We start from the raw sequence: 14,759 nt of genomic DNA on the forward strand, positions 1-14,759 counted from the left end.
TAGTTCTTAAGGGTCTGAAGTTGTGATCTGACATTCCAACGACACAAATCCACTGCGTAAGCCCCGCACAGAGCTGACTCACCGTGGCTCGGTCCTCCTGTAAAGACAGGAAGCGAGACTGGGGGAACGCCACTCCTTTCACCGGGTCCCTGTCTCCTAACCTGTAGAGTCTGGTCCACAGGTTCAGTTCCTCTTCTGATAGGAGCCCATCTTTATTTGAACGACTAGCTTTCACCCCTGCAAGTCGAAACAATGGTTGAAAAAGAGGTTCACGGGAATCTGCAAGACAAACCCAAAATACTCAGTGCCACCTGAACCCTACCTAAAAGCTGGCTTCTGCCTCTGCCAAGCCAAGATTCCACTTCTGAAAACCAGAAGGGGCCACATAAACCCACCGTGCACGGCTTCTCCATTCCACCTCTGTCGCCGAGGCTGCTCTTCGCCTGTCGTCTCCATCTAGGAGCTAACCTAACAAGGGCGTCACAGTGGAAGAGAGCTAGGTCTAAAGGAGCCCGGCCCTGGCTTCCTTTGGACTCTCGTTTGTAAACTCTGTTGTGAAAAAGAGAGACTTACCAACGAAAACCAGCGCCAGCCCAGCGGTGGTAAAATGCTTCTCTGACGCTTTTGGGGAGGGAGAAGAGCACTGAGGACCGCAAGGGTTTTAGGCTTAAGTCTGAAGGAGGGGACAGATCGGGGAGACAGAGGCAAGGGGGACACAGAGTGTGAAGCAGAACTCTGGCCCAACTCAGGCAGGAAAAAAAAATTCACAGGTCACTAAGCCAGGAACTCAGAGACTTTGGTCTGCACTGTTCCTCAATACTGTGTAGGAAATTATATAAACGTGAGTTTTCTGAAAATGTTTCCCCATGTGTAAAATTAAGACCTTGAGCTAAATGACCTTAGGGGCTCTATGACTTATTTTAATTTTTAAAGATATTTTTTATTTCTTTTAATGTTATGTGTATAGATGTTTTTGCCTACATTTATGTTGTGCACCACATGTGTGTGCAGTTCCTGAGGAAGCCAGAAGGGGGCATCAGATCCCCTGGGACAGGGAATTACAGATGGTTGTGAATCACCATGTGGGTAATTAGAATAGAAACCAGGTCCCCTGGTAGAGAGAGAAGCCAGTGCTCTTTACCACTGGGCCATCTCACCATGTCCTCTCTCCATGTTTTTACAAAGGAAGGAATTCCAGTGTTTCAGATACTTAAAAGAACTTCAGGCCTCTACACCTTGATGAATTATATTCTACTGCACATGTATGATGATTTATGAGAAACTGTAGAACACAGTCACATAATTTGAATCACAGACACTAGAAAAATCAGAATGGAGTGGAGAGCAGAAAAGTGGACACCAACAAATATTCTATCAATGTTGTTTTGCTTTGATTTTTGACATAGTCTCAAAAGTGACCTAGAACTCGCCATGTAGTCTAGGTAGGCATCTAAATGTAATACATTAGTACAAATGGCTATGAATTACCAGATGGCGGATGAAAGGCTGTGTAGCCAATGGTGGCTTCCTCCTATATGAAGGCAAGTTACCACTAATCCTGGACTGTGCATGGAAGGGCTGTACTTGCCTGGGTGTACACACAGGGAGAACTCCCTTCTGCTTTGTTTGCCGTAGACTGTGTAATTACACACGTCAATCTAACTTAATGTTTGCTTATTCTGCAGCTGGTTTCTTTGTAAACTTTGTGGAGAGGACCTCTCTGGCTTGGTAAGGTCATTTCAGTTTCCCTACAAGGTTTGTGACTCTATACCACCAGTGTCTTCCCCTGGTCACATCAACAATTCCTTATCTTTTCTATGGGAACACACAAAACCTCTTAAAACACGCACTGAGATTTTCAAAGAAGAAATGGGAATATGCCTTTAATCCCAGCACTCGGGATGCAGAGGTAGGGGGATCTCTGAGTTCAATGCCAGCCTGGGATACAGAGAGAATTCCAGGACAGCCAAAGCTACACAGAGGAACCCTGTCTTGAAACAACAACAACAACAACAAGATAGGGAATGCTCTGTTCCTTTCAGGTAGAGTCAACATTTTCCAGGAATTCTCCAAAGTGACAGAGCAACAGGAAAGAGGAGAGGTGTAGATGCACGTTCTCCAAGCCCTTTAGAAAACGGTTATTTCTTTGGCCACACATACATGCACCTACAGGAATGATACTACAGATAGTGAGGGATTACGGACTGTTCACAAAGCAATGCCTCCTAACTGTTGCCATGACAAAACTGGGAGCGTCTACAATACACTCAGCATGCTGTTGGTGCGGCTGTAAACAAGCATGTTAGGGGCAAGGTTCCTGCCAAGAGTTTCTGTGCAGTGAGCGCGGTAAGTGCAGAGTCAAGACGGCTTCCCGGAATGAAAGGAAAAGGACCAGGACAGAAGCAAAGCCAGGGAGGGCACCTGGGTTCAACTGAGGCACCAGCCTGGTCATCCAGAGAAGCCCTTAGTGAGGAGTAACAGAATGGAGTCTGAGCTGCTGGAGCCCGTGCCCCACAAACTCCTGACTGAGGAGATGTACGAATGAATGGGAAAGCAAGCTCCAGAGTGTAAACAAGAACAGGGCACACTGAGAACAGAGGAGGAGGAGGAATGTGTCAAGAGTAAAGTTTTACTCACCACCTCTCGAGGAAACCGACTTCCGATGCACATTCCGGGACTTCTCTGGTTTGTAGACACCCGGTGTGATGGACATCTTGTGTAATTCGGGATTGATTTTATCAGGGACCATTCGTGGACTTCCTTGGTAAAGATGAAGCAACTGTCTGTTACCTGAAATAGCTTTATAAATATTTCTTTTGATGGACTGGCTCTGATTATATGTCTGAAAAACAAATACAAAATACAAATTTTCATTGTTCTTATAATAATCATTTAGCTATAATAAGAAATTAATATGTGATTACTTTAAACATAAAATTAAACTTTGATTCACTTAAGTAATAGAGAATAGAATTCCTCTGGTCTTGAGTGTGAAAACAGATCAGGAAACAGATACTTGAGAAAAACCATTTTAAAATCCGTTATTACATAAGCTTAGCCGCGGTGTGCAAAAAGGAAATATACACATGGATGTGAGGATTTCATTAAGTATTTATTTTATGGGTTTACTGCTTTTGATATGGCTGACATTTGGACCTAAGAATACGGCTCTTCTTGGTGCAAGGGAGAGGGCTCACGGGACAGGAAGTGACACCTTTATTTCAGCTTGGCCACCTGTCTGCATTCCCACTTCCTTCGCTGTCTCCAACAGCAGAAGCTCCACTCTGCTCACAGGCATGGGCCGGAGTGGATCATAAGCTAATCTACAACACTTGAAACACCGCCCAGCACGAAGAAAGATCATAAGCTAATCTACAACACTTGAAACACCGCCCAGCACGAAGAAAGGGCTCTTCACGGATGAGCCTCTACTCTATTTCACAGAGAAAACACCCACCTAAAGAATGATGGTAAGTGGCTTGGCTAGGGAATAAAATCAGAATGTGGCTGCAGTTTGACCTGACGTACGAACGTTACATTTACTAGGATCATTTTATGGGTATCACACACATTATAAGGACATGAGTAGTCCTACTGAATGGAATTCATTTCTCAGGTTGAATTGAAGGGTAAATAAAACATTTTAAATCAATTTCTAAGAACTATCATAGATGATGAGAGAAGCTGTAATGTGAAACTGTATTTGCTCACTGAATTCGTCCTAATATGTTATAAAGTTAGCGGATATTTTACTGTAATAAAGTGTAATATCATATTTAGAAAGTTTTGCCACCCATGTTGTTAGCTCATTATGTACAAAGCAAAACTACTGTTTTATATAGTTCTGAGAAAATCATCTAAGCACCTGGATGTCCAGGAAATATAAGGAGAGGCTGCATAAACAGCTCAGTTGGTAGTGTTGGCCTAGCGTACAGGGAGTAGGTACTGTATCAGCTGTGGCAGCCCTGGTGCACACATGGAATCACAGTGCTCAAGAGGTGTAGGCAGGAAGATCACAAGTTCTAGGTCAACCTTGGCTATAGAGAATTAAAAATGAGCCTGGGGCAGTGGTGGTGCACACCTTTAGTCCCAGCACTTGGGAGGCAGAGGCAGGTGGAGGATCTTTGTGAGTTGGAGGCCAGCCTGGTCTACAAATTGAGTTCCTGGACAGCCAGAGCTGCTATATAGAGAAACCCTGTCTCAAAAAAAAAAAAAAAAAAAAAAAAAAAATAACAAAAGTGTAGGGAAACATTAAAAAGAAGTAATACATATTAGTTATTGAAATGAAGGTGTCTTTGACTTATGCTGAAGAACCAAAATGCATTTCTTCGAATGAGTAAAGCTTAGGAAAGTGAATTTTATTCAAAACTTATAATCACACAAAAACATTAAGAATCAAATAAAAAGGGGAGGAAAACAAGCCACATTTACCTAGAGTGCTTGGACTTTTAATGCTAAAAGAGGGGCAGCTGTCTTTGGATTGTTTCTCAAAAGTCAACATCAACCAAGCTTGCACCATCCACTCACCCGCTCTTCCCGGCCCTCCGCGAGGATGACAACAATCCTGCCTTGCCGTCGGCGGCCAGTTCTGCCCATGCGCTGTATGAGGCGAACGGGGCTCTTCTGGGCATCAAAGCATATTATAAGATCGACTTCCCCTATATCCAAACCTTCTTCACCGACACAGGTGGAAACCAGCGTGTTATAGCCGCCATCCCGGAACTGCCTCACCACCTCAAACACAAACAACGCAGAATTCTCACATCATCACAGAACTGCAGACCCTGCATTCTCTTACTCATCTTGAAAAGGTAAAATCAGATTTTAAAGCATTAAGGATGCCGAGAAGCGGGGAGGGTGTCATAAAACGACAGTCAGTCCAAACGGTACTGATAAAATGGAAAGAACAGTGCTACTTCCTTTGTATAATAATTACTATTGTCAATTATAATTACCAAGTCAAATCTGTAAATAGCTTTATGTTTCTCCATCTATGAGCAAGCCCAGGTTCTACTTTTAGCATCATTGAAAGCAGAGGGTAGGTAAAAAGCCTGAAGCCATTACTTCTGTTTATCACATCTTAGAACTAAATGTATGGTCAGGTGTATCTAAACTAAGAATGTTTAGGCCTGTATGGTGGTGCTCACCTTTAATCCCCGTACTCAGGAGGCTGATGGTCAATAATTGCAGGCCAGCTGGGGCTACAAAGTCAGACCCTGTCTCTAAATAAATAAGCAAATCAGAAAGAATGGGCTCAGGCCTGAAAGACGATTCAGCAACGTAAGGACACTTGCCAGCAAGCCTCATAGCCTGAGTGTGATCTCTGGGATGGCAGATGGAGAGAACTGACATCCTCAACTTGTCTTCCGACTTTTACACACATGCTGTGACACACATGCACCCCACCCCCACACACACACACATAACTAAATGTAACAAAGAGTTTAAAGTAAAGGCTGGAGAACCCCTTCAGCGATTCAAAGCACCTGCTGTTCTTGCAGAAAACCCAGGTTTGGTTCCCAGCACCGATGCCATGCTGGCTCACAGCCACCTGTAACTCCAAAGACCCGACACCCACTTTTGGCCTCTATTTTGATCATATGCACAAACTCCTCACCAGCCCCCCTATACTTAGAAATAAAAATCTTTGTAAAAATTAAAATAATGTTTCATTACTCCTAGAACTCTACCACCCCAAAGGTCACATGGGTCACATGCCAGAGCTGTAAGAACAAACTCATTCAACATTCACCGGGGTAATGGATACATCTGAGATCCTAGCACTTGGGAGGTAGAGACAGGAGCATCAGCAGTTCCAGGCCAGCCTCAACTGTATGAACTCCTATCCCAAACACCAAAGATAACTAAATGATTGAATAAATAAATGTTTCAAAACTACATAAAACACATTATCTGATCTTTCAAAACATGCTTATCTTTACTTCCATATTACTTGTAAAATTATCTTTTTTGTTGTGGCTAGGGTTTTTTTTTTTTTTTTTTGGTTTTTGTTTGGTTTGGTTTTGAGACAATCTGGCTATGTAGCTCTGGCTGGCCTGGAGTAAACCAGGCCAGCCTTGAACTCAGAGAATGGCTGTCCTTGCCTCCTGAATGTTGGGATTAAAGACATGCACCACCATGAACTGCTTATAGAATGATCTTTAAGTAACCAATTAGAAGATGGGTTATACACAGCTAACCCATTCTATTTTCATTTCACTACCTAGAAAAGCAGTAACTAGTTACCTCTAGCTGTTCCTTCTGGCTAAAACCTTTTGTGTTCTTCCCTGAAGCATGGCCGACAAATGTCATCACTTTAATCACTGGCTGATGCTGTAAAAGCATTTCTGCAATTTCTTCCACACTATCTCGGAACGAGGAGAAGACCATCACTCTGGTCTCATGGCTTTTCTTTTCAGTGGTATTTTTAGCTGTGGAACAGGAAATATTGTATGTTTTTAAAAAGGCATATAAAGGCTAAGAAACCACTTCAGTAGTAGATCGCCTAGAATGTACACAGCCTTGTGTTCAATGCCTAGGATCACACCTAAAAAAAAAAAAGCAAAATAGCATTTGGAGAGGAACTCCTAGCAAGCACAAGCCTGAAACGCCATACTCAGGAGTAACCGTTTCAAAAAGTATTTACGACTTTTTGAACTCCCTGTTTCTCACTGGCTATCATAAAATCATGGTCAAGAAATCAACTCATTCCTGGATCATCAATACCTGACTAGTCCATCAATTCAAACACATGCATGTCACCTCCCTTTGCAGACTCTGCAGACAGAAGCATTGTCGAGCTCCACCTGACTGCAACCACCTTTCCATCTTCACTACCGGACCCGTCTAATCAGGCCAGGGAGCTCCAAACCTGCTGGTCCTTCAGCTTCAACGATGACTGCATGCCACAGCCTGTGTTCACTCTGACACCGCCTCAGTGTCCCAGTGCTTGAGAGGGATGGGTGGAACTGGAAAGGGCAATGCTTTCTGACTGCCACTTGCTCTCCTGGTGTCTCCCAGTGACCCAGAACCACTGCGGTTACTAAACGACTTAAGCTGTTTGATTCTCTATTTTCCCTGCATTGCCCCCAAACTAACCTTTTCATAAGTTTAAACCTTATTTTTCAAATCTCATCATTTCTTCTGCTCCTAACCATCCAAACTTTCTCAGAAATTCTAAATATCTTTATCCAGAGTAACTAGAATCCACCTTTTCCCTTGAGTTTTAGTTTTTTTTCAGTAACTACTTGGCCTTGAAACTGTTACTCACCATTCCATGACCTGAAGTGTTCAATTATAACTTCTTCCAGCTTCTTTAACTTTGGATGACTATAGAAAAATTTTTTCTCTTTATTTCCTAAAAAAGGGAGGAAAAAAACAAACATATTTTATTAAAGGTGTGTGCTCAGCCCGTAGTAATTACCTTATTGTGGAGTGACATCTTTTTGAAAATACAAGTTAGGGCTAGAGAGGTTGCTCACTCAGTAGGTAAGAGCAAACTGCTCTTGCAGACCTGAGTTTAGTTCTTAACATGCACATCAGGTGACTCATAACTACCTGTAACTCCAGCACCAGAGGAATCCTACATCTCTGAGTTCTAGGCCAGCTTGAGGCCATATATCAAGAGCCTGTCTGTGATACAATCACACACACACACACACACACACACACACACACACACACACACTTAAAAGTAATAAAAATTAAATCTAAAGCAAAGAAAAAAAAGCACATTAAAACTTAAAATTTTCGAGCCAGGCAGTGGCATGCACGACTTTAAACCCAGCACTTGGGAGGCAGAAGCAGGTGGATCTCGGTGAGTTCGAGGCCAGTCTGGTCTACAGAGCAGACTCCAGGACAGCCAGGGCTATAGAGAAACCCTGTCTCAAAATACAAAACAAAAATTGAAATTTTCATTCATGTGTGGTGGTACACTGTTGTAATCTCAGCACTTGCAAGGTAAAAGGAGAATTAGGACTTCAAGGCCAGCCTCAGTTACAGAAAGAGCTCAAGGCTAGCCTTAGCTACATGAGACCTTGTCTCAAAAGAGGCTCAAAACACAAAAAAAAATTTACTTTTTACCTGTCAAATGCAAGTTCCCTCTCGATAGCATATAAGTGTAAACAAGAACTTTAATTTTTGTGAAAACATCATTCTGAGAGGGAGTTCAAATGGACTCAGAAAAGTAAAAGGGAAAAAATATTTTTAGTTAAACCATATTTCAATGTTAAGTAGTTCTGAGAATTTTCATGAGCAGTAACTACCACTGATATTTTTTATCTAACGTTTATTAGCCTTATACAAATTTGTACTCATCAATCTCAATACCCTAACTTACTGAACAACATTCATTTAACAGGCCTGTTGCTATACAAGCAGAACAAAATAGACGGGTGTGTACATAGAGAGATGTTTCAACATTAATCCTAATCAAGAAAACCCATAGATAGTATTTATTTTTTCTGAAGGGGTCTTGTTACAATGCCTAGGCTGGCCTAAAATCTTGGGCTGACATGCTTCTACCTTGGCCTCCCAAGCAGCTACCACTGTCCTCAGTTAAAATAAACCCACACTTCCTGGTGAAGTACCACACCTTTCTGCAGGGCTGAAGCGCCGCCGCCGCCGGCTGAAGGATCTCGCACTTGAGCGAACACACCATCCAGGTGACTGTAGAGCTTCATGAAGTCCTCATTCCGGCCGAGCTCGGTCTTCACCCGTGCCAGTCCTTCAAAAGCAAGACAAGGTTTCACATAAACACGGGCCGAGCTGTCGACATTTACTGCTTATTACAAAGAAATGAAGTTTTAACCATGAAGGCAAAATTATCAACCACTTGTTCTCATGCAACATTTTTGTTTGTTGTTTGTTTGAGACAGGGTTTCTCTGTGTAGCCCTGGCTGGCCTCAGACTCAGAGATCCACCTGTCTCCGCCTCCCAAGTTCTGGGATTAAAGGTGTGCACCACCACTGCCTGGGCTAGTCCCACATTTATGATACACGATTTTCTAGCAAGCTACCAAAAACAATGAAACATGAACTCCATTATATTAGCCCATTGCTTTTAAAAACAAAGTATTTAAAGTTAACTCCAGTTACATAGTAATGACTCCTAAGGACACTCTGGTATACCCATAAGTCAGAACATTGCTCAACATTCAGCAGAGAAGCTTCCCCTTGCAGCAGATGGGAACTAACACAGACCCACACCTGTGCAATATGAGGAAAAGGAAGGACCTTGGAACAGTCAGTCCTAAATGAGATATCCCCATCAAACTCCTTCACTGAGTGATCGGGCAGCTATTCAGAAGAAGAGGCAGAGAAAGAGTGTAAGAGCCAGAGAGGATGGAGGATACCAAGGAAACAAGGCCTTCGGACACAACAGGACTGACCGACACACAGGACATACAGTACTGAGAGGGGAAGTGGACACAGCTCCCATCCCTGGCCTAGCGGCTATCTCCAACGGACAACAGCTTGCAAGGAAAAATTAGTTTTCTCCAACTCCAGTCTCACTGGGTATACAAACCATGCTTGCAAGGCCCCATGCCCACCGACAGATGACCGTCACAAAAAAAAAAATCTCAAAGGTATTTTTGAAGATTTTTGTCTCAAATTGTATTGTCTGGGTATTTTTTGCCGTACTGATCTTTTGCTTGCTTACAGCTTCTGATTTTGTGTGTTCATGGGTTTTGTTTTTGTGTGTATATATGTTTCTCATGCTTTTTCTTTTTCTTTAATTTAATTTTTTTTCTGTTTGTTTCCTAAAGACAGAGAGAAAGAACGAGGGAATTGGACCAGTGGGGAGGATCTGGGAGAAGATGAAGGAGAGCAAACAGTGAACAGCATATACTGCATGAAAGAAATTTATTTTCAGTGAAAACAAGTTAACTCAAGTTTAAGCTGATTCAAACTGCTCAATGCCTTGAACCAGAATAACACATTTCATTGTTTCTTTAAAACAAGGTCATATAACTTACCTTTAGTTCCATCCATGATTCCAGAAAGGAAGAAATATAACGATCGCATTCCCATTTGCTGCAATAACTCAAATCCATGATATAAACTAATACAGATGGCAAACTCACCCTCAATTATGCCTTGTTGAATTCCCTGGAAGAAACACATGTCAGATTTAACCAGAGAAGAAAATGAAGACACACCTCCATGACAATTGTTACTGTAACTCAATATGGTTCAAATGATCAGAATAACCAACCCTCTCCACTGGTTATGAGTTAATGGTTCTACTGAGTGATATGTTACAGGGTGGGGCTATGGAAGCATCATGTAGTTTCCATATAAAGCCTATCTCCTAAGAAAAAGAAACCCAACAGGAAACCAGTCTTTATCATTTTTCTTCATAGGTAAATTATTTGCAATATATAGGTTCATATGTTCTTTCAAAGCCATCAATAATTATCTATCATAGGTCAAGCACTGAGGCAAATATATGAGGTATGACTGAAATGGAAAACAACTTAGCCTCATGAAGGACAAATATTTTGTTTTATTAATCTTTCTCTCTCTCACTCGTATATGTGTGTGTGTGTGTGTGTGTGTGTGTGTGTGTGTGTGTGTGTGTTTGAGTATATCACAAGCTCTTGGCCCAGTCTGGCTTCAAACTCAAGGCAATCCTCCTGCCTCTGTCTATCAATTGCAGGGACTGTAGATATGTGCCACCCAGATGGGACAGATAATCAATGTAGACGCCAGTGCCAGTGCGGAACGCCATGTAAACCTGTCCTAAGGGTAACACTGGGTATTAGGCAGTGCTCTCCGTCTATTCCTGTGCAAGCTCACTTCATCTTAGCAGCGCAGAGACAGGTACTGCTCTGCTCACTTCACAGAAATGAAGAGGGACATCTGTAGGAGCTGTAAAAGCTCACTGAGACTTATCGTCCTGTATGTGATAGACATTTTTCCCTCCTTCCTGTCTCCCACCCTTCTTTCCTTTCTTCCTTCCACTTATCTACTTGTTTCAGACAGGGCCCCCCCCCCCCCCCCCCGGCCTGTACCCTAGGCTGTCTTAAAACTCTGAGCAACCCAGCAATCTTCCTGCCTCAACGTCCCCAATGATGAAATTATGGCCATCAGTTACCACATCCAACTTAAATCCACCTTTCCCTGCTAGTTTCTTGCCATAACATTGCAAACTAGTCCCATGTGGTCACATTTACATTAATCACCTCCAATCCCTGCCTCGGCCACACTAGTTTCTGTCCTCTTTCAGCTGCCTCTGGCCTTCTGTATGCGGATCTATTCTCATTTCAAAGGACTCAGAACCTGTTTGTATGGTGAACATCTCTCCTGACTTCAGACATAGTATGATATAAGTTTTCCTATCCATCCACTATTTTTCTAGTAAAATTAAACAAGAAGCATGTGAGCCAGCAAGATGGCCCAGCAGGTAAAGGTACTTGCCATGAAGACTAACGCCCTGAGTTCAACCCCTAAACCTTCACGGTGGAAGAGAACTTACTCTCACAAGCTGTCCTCTGACCGCCCCACGTCATGGCATACACATGCCCATATACGTATACAGACGGACGGACACACACACACACACACACACACACACACACACACACACACACACACACACAAAATCAATCAATGGGGGGCTGGAGAGATGGCTCACTGGTTAAGAGCACTGGCTGCTCTTCCAAAGGTCCTGAGTTCAATTCCCAGCAACCATATGGTGGCTCAAAGCCATCTGTAATGAGATCTGGTGCCCTCTTCTGGCCAGCAGGCATACATGCAGACAGAACACTGTATACATAATAAATTAAAAAAAAAAATCAATCAACCAATAGATAAATATACAAGTAAAGAAATAAATAAATGTAATTTTCTTCCTTCCTTCCTTCCTTCCTTCCTTCCTTCCTTCCTTCCTTCCTTCCTTCCTACATTCCTTCCTTCCTTCCTTTTTTTAAAAGAAGTTTGCTAGAATGCTTCCTATGACTTCTGGTGTCAAGAATTGCACTAAATTGCTGGGTGCTGGTCTACAGAGCTAGTTCCAGGACAGCCAAGGCTAAACAAAGAAACCCTGTCTCAAAACAAAACAAAACCACCACCACCAACAACAACAAAAAACAACCAATCAACAACACAAAAAGAATTGGACTAAATGTCATGGCCTTACATTTTAATCAGAAATAGACTAAACGACTATTAACAGCTGAAACATGTAGGCTGGGAGGCAGCTCAGCAGGAAACGGCTCCAGCTACACGAACCTGATGACCCAAACTTGATCCCCTGAACCCACATAAAAACACATATATGAGTCTGGCATGGTGGTTCATGTCTTTAATCTCAGAAGAGGCGGAAAGATCTATGTGAGGTGAAGGCTAGCCTGGTCTACATACAGAGTTTGGGGCCAGCCAAGGCTATATAGCTGAGTCCCTACCACAAAACCAAACAAAACCGGGTGGTGGTGGCACACGCCTTTAATCCCAGCACTTGGGAGGCAGAGGCAGGCAGATCTCTGTGAGTTCGAGGCCAGCATGGGCTACAGAGTGAGTTCCAGGAAAAGGCGCAAAGCTACACAGAGAAACCTTTTCTCAAAAAACCAAAACAAACAAACAAATCCAGATGTGATGTGGCACATCTGTACTCTCAGCACTCCTATGGCAAAATAGGAGGTGGAGACTTGTGGGCCAGCTAGCCTGGTGCATGCAGTGAAGCAGCACAAACAAGAAAGACAGCAGCCAGGCAGTAGTGGTGCACGCCTTTAATCCCAGCACTCTGGAGGCAGAGGCAGGCGGATCTCTGTGAGTTCAAGGCCAGCCTGGGCTATAGAGTGAGATCCAGATCAGGCACCAAAACTACACAGAGAAACCCTGTCTTGGGGGAACAAAAAAAGAAAGACCGGCCTCAGCAAGGAGGAAGGTGAGAGCAGGCTCCCAAATGTTCTTCTCCGGCCACTATGAGTGCAGGGGCACAGGTGCCCAACCTCACACATACATAACGTGAATTAATTAAAACATGAGCTATATAATCACACCTAAATTCTTTTGGAACATTTAATTACATTTATTTATGGAGAGGGGAGTCCATCTGTGCCGTGGCACAAACAGGAGGTCAGAGGACAATCCTGCTTCCATCACATGGGTCTCCAGGACTGAACTCAGGTCATCTGGTTTGGTGGCAAGTGCTGTTAGCAGCCGCTGAGCCATGTCCTGGACTCCGCTCCTCTTTTTCTTCTAGCTGTTCTTGAACTCATAGCAAGTCTCTCACCTCAGCTTCCCAAACACAAGAAGTACGAATGTGACCCACCACACCTGCAATAAGTGCTATGTAAATTTCTACTGAAGTAATCAATATCTACCTAAGAATTTATCATTTACATTTTACCAGGCACTCAGTAAAGATTCATTTATTATTTATTTTTGTTTTATGTGCATTGGTGTTGTGCCTGCATGTATGTCTGTGTGAAAGTGTCAGGTCCCCTAGAACTGGAGCTACAGACAGTTGTGAGCCACCATGTGGGTGCTGGGAATTGAACCCAGGTCGTCCGGAAGAGCAGTCAGAGCACTCTTAACCACTGAGCCATGTCTCCAGCCCCTAAGCACTCAGTAAAGATTTAATCAGTCACCCAAATTTATTTTAAAATACATACCACAATATTTGGGGATGGGTTCTTCCTAAATTGATCTCTTGCCAGAATTATCTGATATTTTGTTAGATTGGGGATGTCTCTTTTCATCAAAACATTTCTCTGAATCAAAGAACTTGCAAATGTTTCCAAAATCTGCAAATTTAAAAGAAATTTATTGCAAGCTTACTTTCAAATACAATGATTTTGCCATATATTAAAAGTTTGTTATTTAATAAAATATACCATGAAATTAATTTTTAAACTAACACAAGATATCAAAATTCTAAAGCATTGGCATTTATATCTAGACACCATCCACCTCAGAGTTTAACAGAAGCATATATTCAATTCTATTCAACTATAATTTAACAGCATATTTACTTCTTTTCATTTCCTCTTCAGCACCGGGGGTTGAACTCAGTCTTGCACAAGGCAGGCAGGCAAGTGCTCTACCACTGAACAACATCCCCAGCCCTATTTCTTTCTTTTCCTTCTTCTCTTCTCTTCTCTTCTCTTCTCTTCTCTTCTCTTCTCTTCTCTTCTCTTCTCTTCTCTTCTCTCACCTCTCTCCCTCCCTCTTAAACAAGATTCTCACTGCACAGCCCTGGCTGGCCCCAAATATATAATATAGACTAAGTTGCCCTTGAACTCACAGAGATCCGCCTGCCTTTGCCTAAGGGCTGGGAGTAAAGCTATGTGTGACTGCGCCTGGCCTACTAGCTTATTTCTAAATCAGGGAAAGCCCAAAGTTGAGGAAAGAGAAATTTCACCCCATCTCTCAGTGGGCTAAGTGGGAAAAAATGGAAACCATTTTTAATCCATGGGATATCGGTTTGCAAACACACAGTTCTCTCCTGTGAGACTAAAGGACAGACAAAACTGCCTCAATGGTCAAACTCTAGCAATCTCTCAACAGCTGCAACACTGGTACATGGTGACTGGAACAGAGAATTCCTTGTTATGAGAGGGCTAATGTGTCCACTGCAGGATGTCAGTCACGTTCTGGTATCTACACACTAGGAGCTCCTCTGTGCCCCCAGCTCCCAGTTAAACAACAAAGGGTCAAGATATTGCCAGACAGCATCTGCTGAGGAAAATCACTTCCGTTTGAGAACCATATGTAAGAATATTATAAAGAAACTGCCAGCACCCAGAGGCAGAA

The 14,759-nt window shown here is 42.8% G+C and overlaps 1 protein-coding gene across 2 annotated transcripts in view; it reads right to left on the reverse strand.

The window, feature by feature from the left end:
• Nucleotides 1-14,759, reverse strand: part of Fancm (FA complementation group M) — a 67,257-nt gene that overhangs the window by 41,514 nt on the left and 10,984 nt on the right. For both annotated transcript variants that reach the window (XM_076550570.1, XM_042260507.2), the window contains exons 5-12: nt 13,619-13,750; nt 9,977-10,109; nt 8,594-8,725; nt 7,271-7,357; nt 6,247-6,431; nt 4,528-4,734; nt 2,638-2,842; nt 83-237 (exon numbers count right to left, since the gene is read on the reverse strand). In XM_076550570.1, the coding sequence (XP_076406685.1) occupies nt 83-237; nt 2,638-2,842; nt 4,528-4,734; nt 6,247-6,431; nt 7,271-7,357; nt 8,594-8,725; nt 9,977-10,109; nt 13,619-13,750 (1,236 nt within the window). The remainder of the gene's footprint in view (nt 1-82; nt 238-2,637; nt 2,843-4,527; nt 4,735-6,246; nt 6,432-7,270; nt 7,358-8,593; nt 8,726-9,976; nt 10,110-13,618; nt 13,751-14,759) is intronic.

This window comes from Peromyscus maniculatus, chromosome 14 (assembly GCF_049852395.1).
Source record: "Peromyscus maniculatus bairdii isolate BWxNUB_F1_BW_parent chromosome 14, HU_Pman_BW_mat_3.1, whole genome shotgun sequence".
Lineage (NCBI taxonomy): Eukaryota > Metazoa > Chordata > Mammalia > Rodentia > Cricetidae > Peromyscus > Peromyscus maniculatus.